The following is a 14136-nucleotide window of genomic DNA, read 5'->3' on the forward strand; positions in this document are numbered from 1 at the left end:
AATTAGGGAAACAGAGCTAAAACCAATCCATTCCACATTAAAAATGCTGTGTGTCTGTTTCATGCAGGTTCCACGAAGGAATTGATTGAGAGCTGCTGTGGAGCTGGCCAGCAGTGGGCTATAGACAACGGGGAGTGCACGGAAATCCCTGTCAGTGGGATGGATGGTGACATTTGCAGGTACGTGAGGCAAACCTGAGCGGTTTAGGTTAATGTAGAGAGCAGCCCTTCAGAAGAAATCAAATGATTGTACAGTTCATGGGATGTCCAGGAGACTGGGAATTGCTTCATTCCTTGGGTGAATTATTGGTAGACTGGCAATATGTCTTGGCAAATTAGAAAGAAGGATTTCCCTCTCCCTTCTCCCAAAATCTAATCTAAACAAAAGCCTCTTAAGGTTTCTTTCCCTCTCTTATGTGAGCAAAGCACGATTTTGTGTTTCCCAGTTTTATGCACCTCTGTGGAGTTGCAGATAAATAACAGGGCAGAGTTTGTCTTCCATTTGGCAATGCTAAATGCAATGGTTATCTGGATCATTAAATGATGTGTTTATTGTCCAGTATGATGTCTGTGTTCAGCTGGAGTGGGGACCATAGGCTTGGTAATAGTGCTGGTACCAGTAGCATCTGGGCTGAGTGGGGGTGCCAGAATCCAACTGCACAGCAAGGAAAGAAGAATGGGTGCAGAGTAACATGGACAGCGTATTAGCCTGGCTGTAACTCATCTCATCTCTCTCTCCTCCCCCCTAGTCTGAAATAGGGAGGGATGAAAGCGAAGTTATCCGAGACTCACGTGGCACAACGTGATCCAGATGGATTTCTGTAAGAGTGATCCCAATGTTTTCAACTTTAAAAAGAGTCTGACATAATTGGTTTTATCAAAGTTAGTATCATTGCACCTTTCTGGAGTTACTGGGAGATGAAAATCCCTGCCGCTGGGATGTGGCACAACATAACCGACACATGCCAACTGTCTGTGAAGTAAAGACAGATTAAAAAATTCCAGCCTTGCCCTAAGTAGGTGCAAATCCAATACAGTAATGAGCTGCACGTGCACATCTGAGCCTGGGGTTAGATGAAAAATCCCAGATCCGAAATGTTTCAGTCCCCGTGAATCTATTGGGATTTAATAGCTATCAGGAGTTCAGTTGTTTTACTTTTAAACTTTCAGTTGTGTCCCTGCTTTAAAGATTTAAAACCACCTGTAAATACTCTGTGTGAAGAAAACATTTGATGTGAAGTTGTATTCAAATCTGTGGCCTCAGAAAGGAAAGCATAGGCAGAACCTTGCTGCTAACGCACTGGAGAGTGGCAGAGCTGGTCACCATGCACATATCCAGACCTCAAGTGCACCGCTCTGTGTGGCAGTGTCTGCAAGTGATGCAAGCTCCCAGGGGTCTGCCACTAGCTTGCCTCAGTAACTGAAGATTTTAGAAAGTAGAAGGTAGATGCTGATTGTAAAAACTGGTTCCTGTGCCAGGCTGATTTTCTGTAAGTCCTTGAGGTTTACAAGTGACCATCACTGCACAACATATTAATTTGCCTCAGCTAAGGCAAATGGGTGAAACTTCCCCTGTGTCTGCCAAGGCTGGAGATTGTTTCTAGAGAGATTGCAGATTGAGGGGTCTGCTGTTTTCAAATGTCGTTTTGGATTTTTAGAGTGGTGAAAACTTAAAGGTTAAAGCTACTCATGGATGCGCTTGTTCAGCCTGGAGAAGAGAAGGCTCCTTAAGAGGAGACCTTAGAGCAGCTCCAGTGCCTAAAGGGGCTACAGGAAACCTGGGGAGGGGCTTTGAACAAGGGTCTGTAGGGACAGGACAAGGGGGAATGGCTTGAACCTGCCAGAGGGGAGATTGAGATGAGCTCTTTGGCAGAAGCTCTTCCCTGGTAGGGTTCTGAGGCGCTGGCACAGGGTGCCCAGAGAAGCTGTGGCTGCCCCATCGCTGGCAGTGTTCAAGGCCAGGTTGGACACAGGGGCTTGGAGCAACCTGCTCTAGTGGAAGGTGTCCCTGCCTCTGGCAGGGAGTTGGAACTGGATGAGCCTTAAGGTCCCTTCCAACCCAAACCAGGCTGGGATTCTGTGTATCTTGTTGTCTCTGGACATTCATGTACCAAATTGGCCTATTTCTGTGTAGCAACCAACAACTCTAACTGAAGGATGGGACATGGGGCTACCTAAAAGAGGTCATGTGTGGATGAACTTTTAAAGCAAGTTAAGGAAATCCTTAGATAGTCAGTTGATAGCCAGATGTAAAAATATTCACAGAGCTTGTGCCACTAGCTGTATCAGAAATAGGATATTGGGGTAGATGAAATCTCCTCTGACCCAGTATAGCAGTTTTTATCTTCTAACTGATGTGTGTTTTATCGTAGCAGATCAGTGTTTATCTGGGTGGCATTTGCATCAGATGTACAAGTATGAATCCTGCTTTTTGCTGACACTGTGTGCCAATTAGAGACTCACATCAGTTTAATATGTTGACGTCATTTCACTGATCTGAACTCATTAACTCTTCCCCAAAGCAGAAACATTCTGAATATTATTTTTGAACCAATAACTCATTGACCTGGTCTGCAAAGAGGAGGTTTGTGAAAAAGAAACAAGAGAATGTGATTGATACTGTTCCCAATTCGTTTCTGGGGAAAGAGCAGCTGAAGCTGAGCTGTGCTGATAGGTGAAGAGACACCAACACAAAAAACGGTCAGTGATACACTAGTGCTCCAGCCAGTGCTGTTCCTAGGATGTATTTCATACAGGAAAGGACTGTCTCATGGATAAATGTCATGTTTCAGAAGAACATGAATCTATGGAGTGTTTCAGTGTTTCAATACAATAAACACTTCACACATATAAAATGCTTCTTGTAGCGTTTTGTCATTTCAACAAATGATGAAGCCTTTCAGTTAGTTTTGGTTTTTTTGGTTTTTTTTTTCATTTTTCAGTGAAGGTTGGGATGTCTTAGGTAGTCTTAGGTAAGCAGCAGTGGTTAAATTACTGGTATTTAACTATATTTGTGCAATAATCACCTCTTTCCTTTTTAATTTCAGTTGAAGCATTAGGATGAAAGCTGTGAATTGGAAATATATTTTCAGAAAAGGAAAGCTTTTCATTCCTAGGACAACTGTATTTTATTTCAGTAATAATGGTATCTGACTGACAAAAGTTGTCACTTGCAAGTATTTCTGTTGCAGGAGAATTGCTTTGCTATGAGGTGCTGGCTGTTAAAATGCACCAACCTCCTGTTCACCATTACCAGGGTGCTCCACAAGGCAGCATGCCCTGTGACAGTGCATCAGCAAAAGATAGTTAGACACCACGGTTATTCTTGGAGAAACAAAAACTTTTCTTAATTCCTTCATGCCACCGAATCTGTCCAGAACACATTTGTCCCTTACTCATAACATAATACATAATTTAACCTGAGCTTTAACACTTTCATCTGTGTCACATATGCCCAATCCACAGGTTGCATACTCAGCATAACCCCCTCAGGAGAATTCTTGTGGCCTAAAGCTCTGAGTCCTCACCCTTCCCCATCACGGGGACCCTTCCCTCTCTCAGGACCAGACACTCCTGGTGCAGCACTGCATGGATTGAGAGACAGGGCCATGGGGTACAGCCAAAGGGACTGTGTGATTTTGCTCCCCTTTCGTATATGAATAAAAGAAGCATGTACCTCTTTGAAGGGGCTGGACTGGGGAAATACACTGTAGACTTTAAAATAGTAGGGAAGAATACTTTATTATTTCAGTGAACATCTATTGAATTTCATTTAGGAAATTGCCATTTAGATTTTTAATCAGTTTCATTTCAATCTTCAATGAATCTTGTTAAAATGTTTGATTTGAAGAGCCTTGTGTAGGAGCTATACCTACCCAAAGTACGTCATATGCAGTGATCAAGTCACCCATAACCTTGTATTTGATAACCAGAAGCTTAAATTCTGGGTTACAATCTGTGGAGCTATAAAGGAGAGTTTATAGGGGTTTTGTGATGTGACACTCCTTAAATCCTGTTCAGAGCTTCAGTCCTCTGGCTGCTGAAGAAGCATGTAGAGGTGTGTTCCCTTTGCCACTGTCCAGGGGAGAAGTTTTCTGTCTGTTTTCTATTTCTGAAACCTTCTGAAGACTTCTGAGAAATAAAACCTAGGGCAGAGGGACTCTTGCACAAGTATAGCTGAGCTGTAAAGGATATTGGTGACCAGATTTTGAGAGAGCTAAACTCAGCGCTTCTTGAGCATTTATTAGTGAATCTTTTTACTAGTAATGTGAACAAAATATATCCTGCACAGGTCGGCGGTACCATCTGTATTGCACTAGTACTGAGACATATGTCAAACAGAGACCAAATCTGTGGATTGTGTTGTGAATCCAATAGGTCTGGGGGGTTTTGCATCCCCTCCTCATGTCTCCAGTGTCAGTGAACACTTGAGCTCGTGTCCTTTGCAGGATTGCTCAGAAGCAGTGCTGCGTCTCCACTGTGAAGGAGAACAGCTGCCTGGCTGGCATGATCGCTGCCAAGGAGGGAGATGTGTGCGGGCCAGAGGAAGGGGATCCCTGTGGAGGATCAGCATACAAGGTGAGTTGCTCTGATGCTTCTACAGATTTTGCTGCGAATATGAGGTGTCCTCATGTCCTGCATTTAGCAGTAATTTCTTCAAACATTATCATGGAGCACAGAAGATTATAAAGTTGCAGGAATGTGGCACGGAAATTGTGTTGAGGTTTCAATTACCTAGTGATGCAACAGGAATGTTGCTTTGAATTATTTCCAGCTGTTTTTAAGATGTAACTTGCTGTATTACTTTTGCTTCCTCGCTTTGGAAATAGCTGAAAAGACCATTTTAATTTTTCTGTGTGTGGTGTAGAAGACTTTAGAAAATGATAGGGCAAAACTGATTCAAAGATCTGATTGAAACCCATTAGAGAAGAGTTTGCTTGCCTGCAGTGTTGAACTGCAGCCTCATTTCTCAGTTAAACAAGATGACAGCCTAGATGAAGAAGCATTTGAGATGATGATGGAAGCTTTTGTTCATAAATAAAGGCAGACCATTAAAGAATGGTTCAAATCACAAATCATGAGCCACAGCCTCAGCTTATACAAATGAGATTTGTTTTATGAGAATCAGTGGAGCCAAACCAATTTAAACCAGTTTGAAGATTCAACATCTTGCTTGCTTGCTCATTTTTTTACCAGAAGAGTGCATATCAGAAGTCATTTCATTCTGATAACAATTTACATAGCCATAGCTAAGCTAAAGTGCAGCTTCCGTTGTCTCAGCAGGGAACTCATTAGTTCTGTCTGTTCTCATACACTGGTGATTCTTGTGGATAATTGTTCACTGGAAAAGCAAAATACAGGGGTGGCTGCTGTGGAGTTTAAGGTTTAATCAGCTGTTTTGATTTGTAGTTTTCACAACTGTTATTTACTTGGGTTTGGAGTTCACCCCATTAGAATAAAAAGAGAATTTGTGCATTTGGGAGAAAACATTAATATTTCAGAAGTGTGGCAGAATGATTATCCTTAGGTCTCTTGCGTGCCAGACAGAGCACAAGCTGTAGGGTAAGTCTTAACACACATGCCATTGCTCAGAAAGAAGTGGAGAGGGAAAACGTCGTAATTCCTGTTTGAACTGAAACAAGTTTCAAAATACTTTCGTGTAATAGCTCCTCATGCCAGTTCCAATGTCACGTTTTCCTTCAAGAGAAACTATCTGAAATGGTGTGATTATCAAGGAACACATTTTCGCTCCTCCTTTAGCTCCTTAGTCATTGCAGCTACTGGTTTCAAAAATAACAAAGATGAATAAATACTGTTGAGACTTGAAGAAAGGCTTTCTCATTCTGTTATAGTTAATGGCTTCACTAAGGGACAATCATGCCTGACAAATTTGGTGGCCATCTATGCTGGGGCCACAACGTTGGTGCGAGGCCAGAGGAGGCCATGGAGCTGCTGCGAGGGCTGAAGCAGCTCTGCTCTGGAGCCAGGCTGAGAGATGCTGGGCTGGGGCAGCCTGGAGAAGAGAAGGCTCCTGAAGGGGAGACCTTAGAGCAGCTCCAGTGCCTAAAGGGGCTCCAGGAAACCTGGTGAGGGGCTTTGGAGAAGGGCCTGCAGGGACAGGACAAGGGGAATGGCTTGAACCTGCCAGAGGGAGATTGAGATGAGATGTTAGGAAGGCCAGGATTGGACACAGGGGCTTGGAGCAACCTGCTCTAGTGGGAAGTGTCCCTGCCCATGGCAGGGGTTGGGACTGGAGGAGCTTTAAGGTCCCTTCCAACCCAAACTAGTCCTTGATTGTATGAAACATTCCTTCAGAGGTGACCTCACAGAAAATGCTGACCGTGTATAGCAGTGTTTCCCCTGATCCACTCTGCTGTTAGTGACTGCTATGTCTGAGAGCCATAGATCAAAGATATTTGTCTGGAATGTGGAAAGATTTTTGCCCCAAAGACTTTGCAAGATGTTTATAGACTGTCCTGCCCAAAACCAGGGGTTTTACTTCCAGATAATGAACACGTGTAGGTCTTCTTCAGGCATTTTAGATGTGGGGTCCTTTTTTTTGCTTCTAGATGAATGCAGCAGTGCCAGCTCTTTAGATGCAGGTATTCAACTTGTGTTCAATACAACTTAATTTTAGGCTGCTTTCAGTTGTTACTTAGTCTAATACAAAAAGCAGATGTTTAGGGACTTTTTCCTAGTGGAATGAGATGCCACCATGGTAAAGATTCCAGCAAAGATATATTTGAGAGGAACATAGAATGCTGTGAATCTGACAGTGGTTCTAAAGGTGTGTTTCTTGATTGTAATGTAAAAAAAAAATCATATTTGTTATTAAATCGGTTGTGGAATCTGGTATCGTTCAAAAGGGAGCTCATATAAGATCAAGACATTCAAGTTTTTACATTTTAAAAGGAATTTTTTGATGAACAAATTTTTCCATTTTTCCACTGGAGAATATGCGAACCCTGTGCAAAGTGTGTGAGTGATTTAATACTCCCTGTGATGCCTGCACATGGGAGAAACTGTGAATCAAAACTATGACTGAAAAATACATATTCTGCAAGGCAAATACTCCAATATTTTACAATACTTAAGTAAAACCATGCATTTTTCCTAGTTACTTCTGGTTTGCATATTGAAGCTGAAAAAAGTTGCACCCATATGAAAAATGTTTAAAGAAAGCAGAATTTTCAGTTCATAAAATTTTAAATTTGGGGATTCTGTGTTTGGGGGGATGAAAACAGGATGTTTCTCTTTTCTAGCATGACCGCAAGCCATTATTTAGACATTATTTTTTAATACATCTTTTGAAGAGGTGATTTAGCCCAGTTAATATCAAAAATAATGCAGTATCTTCAGGACCTGTACTGTACGTTTGTCACAAACAAGTATTTGGGCATATAAAGGCAACTCTTTATGGCTGTGCATATTTGCAAATGTGAACATCATCTAATATTTATGATGTTTGGGAGCGGGTTCAGATTAGAAAGAGGGACATAAAACATGAGCTGTAGTCATAGGTACTGGGCTGAACATGCAGGGGATACAAACTGTCTGTGAAATGCTCAAAACCAAAAAGCTACAGTGTTTGAAACTGGAAAAAGGTGACTTGGGAAAAGAGTCCTGTTAGAGGACATTTTCCCTGCCTTCCTAGCAGAGACAGGCTCCGTTTTGTGTGAATACCCGTCTAGGATTGCTGATCATGAAACGTGATTCCTTCCCACTTCCGTACTGCATCCAACCCTCACAACACTGCTGCTCTTACTTGCTCTCCTCAGGTCAGGGATCTCTCTCCTAGGAAGTAGGAGTTAGTTTAGTTTTCTTCAGTTCATCCTTGGGCTTTCTGTTGATGGAGCCAACTGGTGCCAGTTTGAATTATGACCTTCGTTTTATGTGTCTGACGGCTTTTTATAGACTGAGTATCTGAATAGACCCTGAAATCACTTCCCCTGGTTCAGAGAGGCTGTTTCAGTGTAGCTGCAACCTGTAAATGAGTGCTGCTGGGCTGGATGTCCTGACCATGAAAGGAATTGCAGCGGGAAAGAGACTCTGCATTTTATAACTATTCTGTGAATGAAAGTGTCTAAATGTGTGTATATATTAGAGATGTCAGAACACTTGCATTTAAATCCAGACAGGCATCTTCAATTCACGTATAATTCCTGTATGTTTCTAGCAGAGACTTGCATCTCCTCAGCTTCCTTTCTTGATTAGGTATCCACTATGCATACATATTATGGACTTTATGAATCTGATAGAAACCTGGTGTATTTCTATGGCCTGACTGAAATATATTGGATGTGGCTGAGTAAAGCACAACAACTTCTGTCTGCCACTTGCAGCAGAGGAAACTGAAGGAGAGACACTTCAGGGATGCCCCATTGCATCAATTGTCAGTGAAGCTGCTGCTTAGGTGCACTCAGGAAAGAGAAGGAAGGCCAATAGCTCATAAAATTCACCCTGGTCTTTCATTAGCCACTGTCTCGGCAGGAGGGTGTCCCCTAGACACTCGGGTGATGAACGGTCAGAGTAGGTTTGCAGGGCAGTGGTGCACAGGGGAAAGTCTTTACTGCCAGAGCTCAGGTGCTGGTGCAGATCCTCATGTCCATGCAAGGTATTTGCAAGTCATTTCACATTGCTTCAAACAACTAACCATTTTTTGAGCTCTAATGCAAAGTCGTGTACATCGGTGTTATTTTGTTTATAATATGCTATATGCAGAGCAGTGGCTGTGTGCAAGAGCTGCAAAGAGGTGGCCTGTAGTGCCATTACTTCCTTGCATGCAGAGCTGCTGTAATCATTGTCACGCTGAGACTTGGTGTGCTGCCTGGCACAGTTGGTGTAGGATCATAGGATCATAGCAAAGCCAAGCACCAGCAAAGCTTTGATGTCTGCAGCTGTCTAAACCAAGGTGCTTTTCCAGATGCTCCACTGTTCAGGACAGTTCAGATCAGTGCCAGAGGGGTGTGTGGGCTCACCCCTGAGCGGGCTGTGTTAAATCCTTGTTACTGAGCTTCTCCTCCTCTTGCAGCAATGCTGTGACTGCTGTAATCTGGGCCTGCGACTGAGGAGTGAGGGGAAATCCTGTGAGTCCAGCATCAATCTGGGCTACCCCTGCAGCCATGTGATGCTGTCCTGCTGTGAAGGGGGAGACCACTTCATCCATCCAGAAATAAAAAGGCAACCTGAACCTCTGCCAACAGTGACACCTGAGAAGGGTAAGTGTCTGGTTATGATTTGAAGACATTGCAGGAAAGAGTTCCTTGTTCTTAAAACAGTTTCACAATAGACAAAAAAACCAAGCAACTAGGTGTTTCTGATTGTTAATATGTACCTTCTTTAGTAGTGTGGGGGTTTGTTTGGGTTTTCCCCCTGAGTCACGTAGTACAAAGCCCTGCTACAAGCCATTGGTAAGAAGCAAAGTTGAAGCAGGTCATTGTCTTTTAGCAAAAGCAATCCTGAAGGATTCTTCATTAGCAAAGAATGATTTTTTTTTCCAGACAAAGTAGTCCCATGGGTTACGATACCAGTGAAATGTCCTGGGAATAGATTTCCTATTGTACGGCTGAACTTCACAGCAGCTTTCTCACAGCACACTCTGGAGAAGCCCCAGAGCACTGCAAGTTAGTGTGTACTCTTTCAGTGTATGAACATAGTGATGCTGAAGAGCTAAGTCAAACCCCTGCAGGCAAAGAGGTGTGACAAAGGGAGCATGAGGAATCTGGAGCTCGGACAGCTTTGCTTCCTCCATTAGCCCAAGATCACACTCCTGCATCACTCTGTAGCCACCGGTCACATGTGAGTTGCGTGGTGACCTCCCGCATACGCTGAGGTCCATTTTTGTCTATTCTCTTCTTGTGAACTAAGTGTGTATTCTTCCTCACCAACAAAGGTAGGGGTTTATTTTGACCTAGCTGAGGCCTCACTGAGGAAGTTTGCACGTATGCGTTTACGGAAAGCTGGCTGAAAAACTGATTTTAGTATGGCAGAAAGTCTTGTCAAACCTGGTCAAGAAATGAAAAGGGTGGTGCTTTTGGCAGGGTTTAAAAGCAGTAGGCAGGACAGCCATGTCATTGTCAAGAAGGTCCCCGAAGGTTTGTGATGCTAGCTACAGAGGTAACCAATAAAGTAGTAACGTGTTGAAAAGAGTTTTCAAACCAACTGGACAAGCTTTTCTCCTGAAATTTGAGATTCAGTGTGGTTCTTCAGGGGGGCCAATTTCAGATGGGGCTGCAGTGTGGTACATTGGTTCAAATAATAGTAGCAATGGTGTTAGTCCACGTGAAAAGTGAGCTTGTTGACCTCCCAGTGTCACTGTATTTCTCAGTGGCCCCTGTGAAATGCCTGTTCCTCCAGCCTTACGGAAAGAGGTGGTGGTAGACCTGCAGCATCTTCAGGATGGGTTCATTTGCTCTTGTCCTTGGGTTGTTTTGGGTAGATTTGACTATATCTGCAGTTCACTGGGGAAACACTCTGTACTGTACAGTCCTAATGCTAACACACCTGCCAGAGAACCAGCAAGTGTTGTTCTGTTGTAGTTTCAGAGACAGAAGATCACAATGAAGCTTTGTCTATCAATAATGAAGCTGAGTTGTCAAATAACCTGCCTGGAGATGACCTGGATGAATGTCTTATCTATGGTGGGGAGCTCTGCCAGCATTTGTGTATAAACACTGTGGGGTCCTACAAGTGCTCGTGTTTTCCAGAATTCAGTTTGCAAGAGGATGGGACCAGCTGCTCTCCAGGTGAGAAAATGGACAGGAAACACCATGCATGATGGTGTCTTTGTGCCACCTGTATGGATCTACCAAGCTTTCTTTGTCTCTCGATAGTTTCTGTTAGGTATTTTAGGGGTGTTCATGCATGGACGTGTGCTGTAGAAATTGGACAGGTTAATAGTGAAGAGGAAACCAACCATTTAGGAAACTTAATTATGCCTTATTTTTGTGTATTAGTGGCATGGGGTCAAGGTGGTATTTAATATGTTCAAATCAAGACTGTTTTCACTATTCAGAAGAGGATTTGTAAAGATCGTTGATTAAATAACTTTTCTTCTCAGAGTCGTTTTGTATTTCACCGTTAGCTTCCCTTTACATGAAGTTTCCTCAGTTCAAACAGACATCATCACTTCCCGAGCTTTGATTTTTATCTAAAATCATTATCAACTTTCAGTGATACAAAATCTAAATACATCTAGTGTGGTGGAAGGCTTGAAAAGAAAGTCTCTTGTGCTGTAATTGTTTTGATGTCTGGAGTTCTCCAATGGCATGATTTGAAATCAGATAACCTCAAAAGTTGAAACTTTATGTTAGTTACAAGTGCTTTCAGTTATTCAACAAGCAGAGTAAGTGCTGCCATCCAATGAGAAGGTTCCGTAGGCTTCAGATACTTTCTGCCCAAGCCAAACAACATGCATTATGTCATTCTTCTCAACGTGATGTTACAGGGCTTACATCAGTAATGTGTTTGACAGGGTTTCTGCAGCAGCGCTCTGCTTTGTTGCTTATATTGAAATTCTGGAGAAGGAACCTGATTCAAAAGAGGCAAAGAAAATGGTTCTTATTTTAGCACTGCAAAATTTGGCTTCATCCTTCACCTGGACCACGTGTGGTTTTGCTTTGCTTTGCTTTGGTTCTCCCACTACTAGCTCTGAGTACAGATTTGGGTTAATACATTTTGTATCTATCTGGGTAGTCAGTGCTCCTGGCAGACGTGCAGGACTGCAGTGCTCATGGCTGTGCCAAGAAGTGAGGGGGGTTTTGCAGAGATCCCTTGAGGGAAGAGGATTGCAGCGAGGGTAGGGACTGCAAGTGGCACAGCTGAGACATGTAGGAAGAGTGAGGTGAGGAAGGATTGCTGCTGTCCTCCAGTCCTGGGTCAAATCAAAGGCTGGGAAGGGAGATGGCAGGGCAGGGCACCCCACTTGCTACGCTTGCATAAGCTGTGCTCTACCTGGCAATGTGGCACAGTGGCCTTCCATTTCCCATTTTTCTCTGTGTATGTGCACAGCTCTGTCATGTGCTCTGTGCACAGAGACCCACGCCAGGCAGTTGTAAATCTCATACTGGTGGTAATTTTTACTCCTGTGATTAGACAGAATGCTTTTGTATTTGAACCTGTCCCAGCACATTTCCTGCTCTTTGGACTGTGAATGTTTTTGCATTTAACTTTTGCTTTTTAAAATGTGTCGCACTTTTTCACGAGCCTTGGAAGGAGGTATGTTCTTGCAGTGGCTCTGTGAGGCAAGGAGAAAGCAGACACCGATGAAACTTCAAAAGCTACTTCTGTTCTCTGCTCTCTTTCTGCGGAAGTCATTATGCCCCTGTGTTATAGCCCATTGGTTTTCTCTGATTTAATGTTTATATTTTTCTAATGAAGTGGTTCTTTTTGCACCCCAAACCTGCATTGCACTCACTCAGTCATTGGACATTGTCATTGTTTGGCGGCTCACACTTTGCTCTGGGTGACACTTGAACTCAGATCAGTGGGAATAGGACACATCCCTCTTCAGAAAGAATTTAGCCTTAGCAAAGGGGGTTGGAACTAGATGATCTTAAGGTCCTTTCCAATCCAAACCATTCTGTGATTCTACGATTTAGGCTTCTGGTTTGATGATACTGGTAAACTGGATTACTGCTATTAATGTAATGGAGCTTTTTGTCTTTTTAACTATTCTGATACCTTTAACATTACTGTTTGTTGAAAATCTCCATGACAGACAGCAGCTGTCATGTTTTCCGCTTGGCTGTGTAAAAGTCATTCCAGGTTATCCTGTGCTTGTAAAGGTGAGCATCTGCTTTTCATCCATGTTGAAATGGGATGTACAGGAGAACTTTAAAGACTTGGCTTGGGTTCAGCTCTTTTTTTGGTCATACACCGACTGAAAGACAGCTGCTGTGTTTACAATAGAACAGTATCTGAGGAAACAGAATTAACACTTTGTTTTATTCATTTTACTCTACAGAAGTTGTTTTCAGGCGAACGCCCTGATCTGTATCCACGGTGTTTGTGAGCATCCCCATTAGCACGCAGCACTCTACGTGTTTGTGCTGTCAGACAGTTGCTCATATCAAACAGATGGCAGCTTCCAAAACTGACTGCCCATGCAAAGGCAGTTCTTCAGGTCACCAGGATGCTTCCTCTTGCAAACCACAATGGAGCGAGATGAATGGGACCCTTGCCATGGGGGGTCTGGTGGAGGTGATGCTGTCCCTGATCCATCTCTGCCTCTCTTGCCTTACAGATCTTGACAGAGGACAGGTGGCAAGGCTGGAAGCAGGAGCCACCATCCCTCCGGTAGCCTCTCCTTCTCAGCCTCTTCGCATTGTGTCCTTAGAAGAAGAGCAGGATAAGTGTAAAGGTATGTTGGAGGTATAAACTGAAGGTGCAGATGAGTGAGGAATATTTAGAGAACCAGAATAGAATTCTGCACATCCCTTCACCAGTCTGCTTAATTTGTTACCTATGGCATGAGGCTGAGGAATTGTCAGGGGAAAGCTGTGGAAGTAATTTGAAGCTATGATCTTATTTCAGGGTTATTACACACCTGCTGTGTAGTTTAAGGCAAGCAGTACAGCTGTGAAGCATAATGTGAGCAATACAGGTAAGGAGTGGCACAGGTGTGCTTCTGTGTAGTAGGAGGGTTGTAAGTAGTGATTAGGGCTGCCTGGACAGATCGTTTACAAACTGCATTCCCCATTGCCTAAACTGGGATTATATTTGGATGACCCGGAGGTTTGTAACTTCAGCTGATCTGTGTTGTGAATGCTAATGTATTTTGCAATTTTCTTTGTATAGAGAACGGCCCCTGCAAACACATCTGCAATGTCGTGGAAGGAAACGTTGTGTGCTCTTGTTTGTCTGGATATACGATCATGGCTGATGGGATTTCTTGTGAAGGTAAGTGGTTCATGTTCACCACAGAGACATGGTTAAAGCACTTTTCTACCTCATATCCCTAGGTGTTTCTCTAAGAGTTCCTTCTTTTCAGTATTGTGACTTGCAAGTGTCAGTACAGAGACCATTGGCAGAAGGAATACCAGATCTGCTTCACAGATGACTCCTGAAGCACATCTGTCCAGTGTGCCTGTTACCTGGGGACTTCAGGTGAAGGCAAGCCTGGATGTGTGATCTTTCC

The 14136-nt window shown here is 43.3% G+C and overlaps 1 protein-coding gene across 1 annotated transcript in view; it reads left to right on the plus strand.

The window, feature by feature from the left end:
* The window catches only part of LOC104408869 (fibulin-2-like), a gene marked incomplete at its 5' end in the record, with an annotated part of 50199 nt that overhangs the window by 13934 nt on the left and 22129 nt on the right, over positions 1–14136 (plus strand). The window contains 6 exons of the mRNA XM_010018599.1: positions 68–179; positions 4448–4577; positions 9031–9217; positions 10538–10744; positions 13243–13359; positions 13797–13898. Coding sequence (XP_010016901.1) covers positions 68–179; positions 4448–4577; positions 9031–9217; positions 10538–10744; positions 13243–13359; positions 13797–13898 — 855 coding nt within the window. The remainder of the gene's footprint in view (positions 1–67; positions 180–4447; positions 4578–9030; positions 9218–10537; positions 10745–13242; positions 13360–13796; positions 13899–14136) is intronic.

Source organism: Nestor notabilis, unplaced genomic scaffold (genome assembly GCF_000696875.1).
Source record: "Nestor notabilis isolate BGI_N333 unplaced genomic scaffold, ASM69687v1 scaffold10427, whole genome shotgun sequence".
Taxonomy (NCBI): Eukaryota; Metazoa; Chordata; class Aves; order Psittaciformes; family Psittacidae; genus Nestor; species Nestor notabilis.